The 9,555-nt window shown below is 42.8% G+C and overlaps 1 protein-coding gene across 1 annotated transcript in view; it reads right to left on the bottom strand.

Moving 5' to 3' along the window:
• LOC111951808 (TATA-binding protein-associated factor 172) overlaps positions 1–9,555 on the bottom strand; it is a 64,059-nt gene that overhangs the window by 36,563 nt on the left and 17,941 nt on the right. The window contains exons 11-15 of the mRNA XM_023970044.2: positions 7,038–7,214; positions 6,617–6,757; positions 3,972–4,096; positions 3,542–3,662; positions 1,856–1,960 (exon numbers count right to left, since the gene is read on the bottom strand). Of these exons, the coding sequence (XP_023825812.1) occupies positions 1,856–1,960; positions 3,542–3,662; positions 3,972–4,096; positions 6,617–6,757; positions 7,038–7,214 (669 nt within the window). The remainder of the gene's footprint in view (positions 1–1,855; positions 1,961–3,541; positions 3,663–3,971; positions 4,097–6,616; positions 6,758–7,037; positions 7,215–9,555) is intronic.

The following is a 9,555-nucleotide window of genomic DNA, read 5'->3' on the forward strand; positions in this document are numbered from 1 at the left end:
TGTTGTGACAAGGTAGGGGTGGCATACAGAATATAGCCCTATTTGGTAAGAGACCAAGTCCATATTAAGGCAAGAACAGCTCAATTAAGCAAAGAGAAACAACAGGACCGTCACAGGAAAGGAAGACCCAGAGTTACCTCTGCTGCAGAGGATGAGGTCATTATTTTATTTATTTTACCTTAAATTAACTAGGCAAGTCAGTTAAGAACAAATTCTTATTTACAATGACGGCCTACCCCGGCCAAACCCTAACAACGCTGGGCCAATTGTGTGCTGCCCTATGGGACTCCCAATCACGTCTGGATGTGATGCAGCCTGGATTTGAACCAGGGTCTGTAGGGACGCCTCTAGCACTGAGATGCAGTGTGCCACTCGGGAGCCCAGCCTCAGAAATTGCAGCCCAAATAAATGCATCAGAGTTCAAGTAAAAGACACATCTCAACATCAACTGTTCAGAGGAGACTGCGTGAATCAGGCGTTCATGGTTGAATTGCTGCAAAGAAACCACTACTATAGGACACAAATAAGAAGAGACTTACTTTGGCCAAGAAAACAAGCAATGGACATTAGACCGGTGGAAATCTGTCCTTTGGTCTGATGAGTCCAAATAGATTTTCAGTTCCAACCGCCATGTCTTTGTGAGACGCAGAGTAGGTGAACGGATGATCTTCGCATGTGTGGTTCCCACCGTGAAGCATGGAGGAGGAGGTGTGATGGTGCTTTGCTGGTGACACTGTCAGTGATTTATTTAGAATTCAAGACACACTTAACCAGCATTGCTACCACAGCATTATGCAGCGATACGCCATTCCATCTGGTTTGCGCTTAGTGGGACTGTAATTTGTTTTTCTACAGGACAATGACCCAACACACCTCCAGCCTATGTAAGGGGCTATTTGACAAAGAAGGAAAGTGATGGAGTGCTGCATCAGATGACGAGAACCCTCCGAAATCACCTAAACTCAAACCAAATTGAGATGGTTTGCAATGAGTTGGACCGCGGAGTAAAGGAAAAGCAGCCAACAAGTGCTCAGCATGTGGGAACTCCGGCAAGACTGTTGGAAAAGCATTGCAGGTGAAGCTGGTTGAGAGAATGCCAAGAGTGTGCAAAGCTGTCATCAAGGCAAAGGGTGGCTACTTTGAAGAATATATATATTTTTTAACACTTTTACTACATGATTCCATACATGTTATTTCATAGTTTATGTCTTCACTATTATTCTAGAATGTAGCAAAAATTTTAAATTAAGAAAAATCCTTGAATGAATTTTTTTTAATTTATTGACCTCATGAAAGAGTGCCTCCTACTGGCCCTCCAACACCACTTCCAGCAGCATCTGGTCTCCCATCCAGGACCAACCCTGCTTAGCTTCAGAGACAAGTCAGCAGTGGGATGCAGGGTGGTATGCTGCTGCCAAATTGAATGGAGAAACTTTACAGCTAACCTGAAAAAGCGAAGCTATTCAGGAATTCTTGAAAGCCAGGATAATCTTTGTCATCTCGCAAAGAAAACATTTTATAGTTGATTTAAATTTTTTGCAAGCAGTAGGCACTTAGAATTAAATGTGGAGAAAAGCTTATAGTTATGCGATGACATCACATGCACCGTAGCATCTAAATCATTTGGCAATCATTTATTCTAAAAACACTGTTTCCATCATTTGTCGCAATAAAAGTTAGACAAAAGACAACTCCACCCGTTGAACGGATAAAAATGTTGTCGATCTTTAGAAAATGTCTCCTGTCTGCCATTTTTTATTACACGTCACAATAATTTGTTTGCGAAATTGCTTTTGTCGAATAAACCTGGGTCAATGGAAACCTGCCTCGTGTGGTGTGTGTGTGTGTCTCAAACCTTTTGGATGAGGTCCAGGATCTCCTGATTGCTTTCCAGGATGCAGGACTGGAAGATGTGTCGGAGCATGTCTTGCAGGACCTGGTTGAGCCATAATGCACAGCTCTGGAACAACACAAAACAGACTTCAGTTATGACAACGAAGAGTTGTATTCATACATTAGCATTCCAAAAATTGGCCCAACCTCAAAAATCGATGACTAGACCGGGCGCTATGTTGATTTTGTCCACACACACACACACCAGACGCAATCAGGATACGCAGGTTGAAATATCAAAACTCTGAACCAACTACAGCTAATTTGTCCTGGGATATAAACATTGGGTTGTTGTTATTTTACCTGAAATGCACAAGGTCCTCTACTCCAACAATTAATCCACAGATAAAAGGATAACCCGAGTTTGTTTCTAGTAATCTCTTCTCCTTCAGGCTTCTTGTTCTTCTTTGGACTTTATATGGCGGTTTATATGGCGGTTGGCAACCAACTTTAAGGTGCATTACCACCACCTGGACTGGAGTGTGGACCTCAGTTCATCTTCCAAATCACCCACGTGGGTATATGCTCCTAAAAACCAATGAGGAGATTGGAGAGGCGGGACTAGCAGCACGTCAAGCTTCACAAATAGAACCAAGTTCTATTTCAGCGCCTGGCTACTGTGGTGTTTAATTTCTGTATTACAAAATGAGGAGAGACAAACTTCACACACCAGTTATACTTAAACTACACCTTTAATGATAAGAGCTTTGCAAAAGCAATGACTTTCAACGATTCCCTATTTCTAATGAACCGTTGAGAGTGACCACACAATGGCTACTGAGATCTTTTATAGCAAAGATCCACCCCCCTAGTCGACATAACAAACCACAGATATTAGGAACAGTTCACAAAGGAAGACTTTATAATGAGAAAGGAGTATCCCGTAGCCAGATAGGATTCGCTATAAATTATCGTTCAGTTTGGTCCCTAAGACGAGGTTCTAATCTCGTTCCTGGTACTTCATAGCACAAAACCACCAACTAAAAACCACCAACTCATCCAATGGCATAACTCAATTGTCAACCCTAGATACTCCCATCTCAAGTAAAACCCCTTCTTGACCCCTCTCCTGGACAAGCTCACTGAGGGGAGTGAGCCTCTAGGTCATACACTATCCCAGGATAAGTGCAACATCAGAGGGGACATACAATGGTTCCAGACACTGCCATACACCTCGCCCCAATGCCAAAGGAGGGAGTGACTTGCGCACAGACATTGTGGAGACAAGTAATTGGTTCCCCATTAATCACGCCATCCCTTCACATGGTTTAAGAATAGGTGAAGACACATTCACATATGAAAACCATGTTCCATCCTGTCCTCTTCCCTTTCTGATATTCTGCACCAGAGACATGTAAAAGACGTCGTTGACGTGCGCAAGCAGTGTGGATGCAATGACTGAATAACATGTATACATATATTTTGTAACGCTAGCGGTGTGGTCAGCATGTAAGGCCGTACGTGTGTGGAGACCGGAGAGGATTTGATTGGTACAAGCAATATGGTGAAACTTCTACCTAGCCTATCAGGGGGCAAGGCAGAGCTATCACCTTATTACTTACACCTGTCAAATCCTCTTAGATTTGACACTAGTGCATAGGGGTCTATTTAGGATTGGGCCATTGACATATTTCTCTTACAAACCCACCTGGTCAGCTTTGGATAGTAGGGTGAAAAGGGTCTCTAGTGCGGCCCGTCTAACTGACGATATGGTGTGTCTAAGGAATGGCCAGACCCGAGGAACGAGGACCGTTAGGGACTGCTGCATGCTGCAGGGACAAAAAGAGAGCATTGTTGGCCCTATCATCCCTTGAAAAAGTTGTCCTTAGTACATCCTAAGCACACTAGACGTTTCATTGACAAAGGGAACCACAACAACAAACACGTACCGGTTTGAATGTTCCTCAGCCATAAACACCATTGACTTTACAACACCTGCTTTTTACCACAACAATTGTTAGTGCAACTTTTTGACTGTAGATCATCAGAATGTTCCTTAAAGTACAAGATGTTCATGATTTCCATGATGAAGTGGGAGAAGAGGTTATATCTGTACAGACAAGAGAGGTGTCACTCACCTGCACTGTCGGACTTGAGGGTAGGTGAGCAGAGAGGACAGTAGGGTCATGATGCTGTTGGTGGAGGCTGTCAGATCATCCAGCTCCAGGAGAGCGTCCCACAGGGAGTTCACTATGAATGGGACCTGAACAATACCGGGAAAAAAACAGCAGTCATGATCTACATACAACTGAGACAACTGCTATAGTTAGCACAGTACTGGAAAAAAAACCCAGAGCAAATAAACATCAAACTGGGTTGTGTTCATCAGCAAACTCAATGGAAAACATTTTTGCAACGGAAAACGAAAATGTCCAGGTAGTCCCTCCCGATGTCAATCAATCAGTCCATTTGGTGCCAACTGAACACAACCCTATTGTGCCATAGACATGCCAAGGATTTTGAGCACCACTTCTGCGCGGTGGTGGCACCCACCCCGCAGACCCCACGACGGAGCAGGCAACACCCACACTGCTCAAATCATAGCCAAATTATTATTTTTTTTGCCTTATGTTGGCAGAAGACTGCGTCAGTAGGAATGGTAGGCTGTTCTTCAGTAATTAATTATACTGAATTAAAATATAAAAACGCAACAAGATTTTACTGAGTTACAATTTATATAAGGAAAATCTGTCAATTGAAATAAATTCATTTGGGCCTAATCTATGGATTTCACAACCGGAAATACAGATACGCATCGGTTGGTCACATATTTGCCAGCAGCATACCACCCTGCATACCACTGCTGGCTTGCTTCTGAAGCTAAGCAGGGTTGGRCCTGGTCAGTCCCTGGATGGGAGACCAGATGCTGCTGGAAGTGGTGTTGGAGGGCCAGTAGGAGGCACTCTTTCCTCTGGTCTTAAAAGAATATCACACTACCCTGTGTTGGGTGTGGTCTTTCAGATGGGACGTTAAACAGGTGTCCTGACTCTCTGAGGTCATTAATGATCCCATGGCACTTATTGTAAGATTAGGGGTGTTAACCCTGGTGTCCTGGCTAAATTCTCAATCTGGCCCTCAAACTGTCACCTAATAATCCCCAGTTTACAATTGGCTCATTCATCCCCCTCCTGTAACTATTCCCCAGGTTGTTGCTGAGAATGTGTTCTCAGTCAACTTACCTGGTAAAATAAAAATATATTTTTTATTAAATTGATTGTGGCCTGTCTAATGTTGTCACACTTATCTTCAAAGGCTGTGTGAAGTTGCTGGATATTGGAACATGGTGACCCAGAGCATCCCAAACATGCTCAATTGGTGACATGTCTGATGAGTATGTAGGCCATGGAAGAACTGGGACATTTTCAGCTTCCAGGAATTGTTTACAGATCCTTGTGATGGCGGTAGATGAATAGCACGACAATGGGCCATAGGATCTTATCACGGTATCTCTGTGCATTCAAATTGCCATCAATAAAATGCAATTGTGTTCGTAGCTTATGCCTGGCCTTTTATTGTCCCCAGCAGAAAGTGCACCTGTGTAATGATCGTGCTGTTTAATCAGCTTCTTGATAATCCATCCACCTGACAAGTGTGGCATATATTGGCAAAGGAGAAATGCTCACTAACAGGGATGTTAACAAATTTGTGCATCAAATTTGGGAGAAATAAGCTATTTGTGCATATTGAACATTTCTAGGATCTTATTTCAGCTCATGAAACATGGGACCAACACTTCATGTTGCGTTTATATTTTTAAAATGTACAATCAGGGCTCTCCCTAGGATATTCTGAAAAGGAGGGGTTGATGTAGGACTTAGGTTGGGAGGTTCAGAGGGGGGGGTCAGTCAATTTCCCCCTCAAGAAGTTGGAGCCTTTAGCAGTTTTTTTTTACCTGTAATTGCCATTTCCTGAAACTTAGTCTTAAATGATAAACAATGTAGCCAACATGGAAGTCTTATGTTTGATCCTTAAAATGTCACATTATTCCATTATTCTAGGTAAAATTTAGGGGTAAAGATTATTCTCATTATTAGGTGTCTATGTGGCTAGTCTAGTGAAAATGGCTTCTTACATTTTGTTTGGGGAGATAATTCAGAACAATTCAATTACTGGACGCAAAATAGCTAGTAGTCTAGCTCACTGTAGGCTATTTGGAATAGGAAACTGAACTAGGCCTATAGGAGCTTGTTTCAGATCTCCATCTCTGACCTAATCCATCAAGTTAAGTCTGACTACTAGGCTACCATTCATTCAACATGCCTCGTTGACATCGGTGAACTGACTATTATCATAATTAGCAGCCTACTGTTGACATACAGCTATTTAAAGAGGACCGATCAAGAACTGATTAATTAACATAGGCCTACTAATCTTTAAGAGTCTAACATTACGGTTTCTGTTTCCATCCACGCAGCAACACACACTGAACTACGATAAGTGCTTTCTGGGATCAGAGCAGACCGCTAGAGATGAGTCAAAAATCACAATGTGCCAACTAGAAGACAATTTTGGGGTCGTTTTTCGTACCAGCGAAGTGTAACCTCAAATTGTGTGCATGGTGGGCAAAATGTGTGCAGGTTGACAGGTCTGAAGAAGTTTACAATGACATCAAAGGCAAAGCCATGGGACAGGCATAACAGAGGAGTGAGGTTGGAGAGAGGCTAAGGAGCAGTTAAGGTGACCACATGTAAAGAGTGACTGTGGAGAGGAGCTCCTGTCTGACCTTGTTGGGGAGTAGCTGCACTAACCCGTCCACCACAGGGATGAGGGCCGCGGCCGCCACCGCTCTGACATCATCATCCAGGTCCTGCAGCCCCTCCGTGATGGCAGGGAGCACCCGTGGAAGCAGAGCGGATATCAGGTCCTGGGAGGAAAGCGAGGGAGCGAGAAAAAAAGGTTATAGAAAGACAATGAGTGCAGTCCAGGGATCATGAACTAGATTCAGACTTTTTTTTGCTCAGAAAACTTGGGGGGGGGGGGGCAAATAAATTCACCCACGGGCTAAATTCAGCCAGCTGGGTAACCCTGGTCTAGTCTACAGTATGCATGTATAAAACACTTGATTTACTGCCTTAAAATGTATAACACGCATCATGTATGTTGGGTGGCAGAGGCAAGCAGACAGGACAGGAGGTTATTGGTACCTGTCTGACTGCCAGGCCATACTTGATGCCCAGAAGACCCCCATGCCGGACCTCCCACTGGTCCTCCGTCAGCAGCTTCAGCAGGATGTCTACTGTCATGGTAACACCGCTGTCAGTCATGTGGCGCAAGGCCACGCCCAGTGTCTGGGCACAGGTCTCTCTAACCGGAGCCACCACCTGACCAGAGAGACAGCATGTTGGACATACAGCAAAGCCTGACTCGTAAATGCCAGTGAGTAGGGTTGCAAAATTCTGTAAACTCTTGCTTTTTTTATGTTCCTGGAATATTGTGACCTTACCCCAAAGGAGTAGTCACCAACCTTTTGAGTCAAGATCACTTGGAGTCAAAATGAAAACCGAAGACTACCGCTCAGATCATTATACATACATACAGTTGAAGTCAGAAGTTCACATACACCTTAGCCAATTACATTTAAAATCAGTTTTTCACATTCCTGACATTTAATCCTACACTCAATCCTACACTCTAGTATTTGGTAGCACTGCCTTTAAATTGTTTAACTTAAGCTAAACGTTTTGGGTAGGCTTCCACAAGCTTCCCACAATAAGTTGGGTAAATTTTGGCCCATTCCTCCTGACAGAGCTGGTGTAAATGAGTCAGGTTTGTAGGCCTCCTTGCTCACACAGGCTTTTTCAGTTGTGCCCACAAATGTTCTGTAGGATTTAGGTCAGGGCTTTGTGATGGCCACTCCAAACCTTGACTCTGTTGTCCTTAAGCCATTTTGCCACAACTTTGGAAGTATGCTTGGGGTCATTGTCCATTTGGAAGACCCATTTGCAACCAAGCTTTAACTTCCTGACTGATGTCTTGAGAAGTTGCTTCAATATATCCACATAATTTTCCTCCTCATGATGCCATCTATTTTGTGAAGTGCACCAGTCCCTCCTGCAGCAAAGCACCCCCACAACATGATGCTGCCACCCCCGTCCTTCACGGTTGGGATGGTGTTCTTTGGCTTGCAACCCTCCCCCTTTTTCCTCCAAACATAATGGTCATTATGGCCAAACAGTTCTATTTTTGTTTCATCAGACCAGAGGACATTTCTCCAAAAAGTACGATCTTTGTCCCCATGTGCAGTTGCAAACAGTAGTCTGGATTTTTTATGGCGGTTTTGGAGCAGTGGCTTCTTCCTTGCTGAGCGGCCTTACGGGTTATGTCGATATAGGACTCGTGGAACTGTGGATATAGATACTTTTGTACCTGTTTTCTCCAGCATCTTCACAAGGTCCTTTGCTGTTGTTCTGGGATTGATGTGCACTTTTTGCACCAAAGTACGTTCATCTCTAGGAGACAGAACGCGTCTCCTTCCTGAGCGGTAGGACGGCTGCGTGGTACCATGGTGTTTATACTTGTGTACTATTGTTTGTACAGATGAACGTTGTACCTTCAGGCGTTTGGAAATTGCTCCCAAGGATGAACCAGACTTGTGGAAGTCTACAATTGTTTTTCTGTGGTCTTGGCTGATTTATTTAGATTTGTCCATGATGTCGAGCAAAGAGATACTGAGTTTGAAGGTAGGCCTTGAAATCCATCGACAGGTACACCTCCAATTGACTCAAATCATGTCAATTAGCCTATCAGAAGCTTCTAAAGCATGACAATTTTCTGAAATTTTCCAAGCTGTTCAAAAGGTACAGTCAATTTAGTGTATGTAAATTTCTGACCCACTGGAATTGTGATACAGTGATTTATATGTGAAATAATCTGTCTCTAAACAATTGTTGGAAAATTACTTGTGTCATGCACAAAGTAGATGTCCTAACTGACTTGCCAAAACTATAGTTTGTTAACAAGAAATTTGTGGAGTGGTTGAAAAACGAGATTTAATGACTACAACCTAAGTGTATGTAAACTTGCGACTTCAACTGTACATACAGTGCCTTGCAAAAGTATTCATCCCCCTTGGCGTTTCTCCAATTTTTTGCATTTCAACCTGTAATTTACATGGATTTTTATTTGGATTTCATGTAATGGACAAAATAGTCCAAATTGGTGAAGTGAAATGGAAAAAAATTACTTGTTTCAAAACATTCAGAGAAATAAAAAACGTAAAAGTGGTGCGTGCATATGTATTCACCCCCTTTGCTATGAAGCCCCTAAATAAGAAGTTATGCAACCATTACCTTCAAAAGTTAAATAAAGTTCACCTGTGTGCAATCTGTCACATTATCTTAGTATGAACTCAGCAAAAAAAAAAAGTCCTCTCGCTGTCAGCGTTTATTTTCAGAAGAATTTGCATGTGTAAATATTTGTATGAACATAAGATTCAACAACTGAGACAAACTGAACAAGTTCCACAGACATGTGACTAACAGAAATTGAATAATGTATTGTGTGAACAGTAAATGCACACAACTGAGACAAACTGAACAAGTTCCACAGACAGTGACTAACAGAAATGAATAATTGTATCTTCTGAAACACAAGGGGGGGGGGTGGTGTGGTTTTGTTTCTCTTATCTTATGTATGGCTTGTGTTTATGTCGGGGGTGAGTTT

This window comes from Salvelinus sp. IW2-2015, linkage group LG25 (assembly GCF_002910315.2).
Source record: "Salvelinus sp. IW2-2015 linkage group LG25, ASM291031v2, whole genome shotgun sequence".
Lineage (NCBI taxonomy): Eukaryota > Metazoa > Chordata > Actinopteri > Salmoniformes > Salmonidae > Salvelinus > Salvelinus sp. IW2-2015.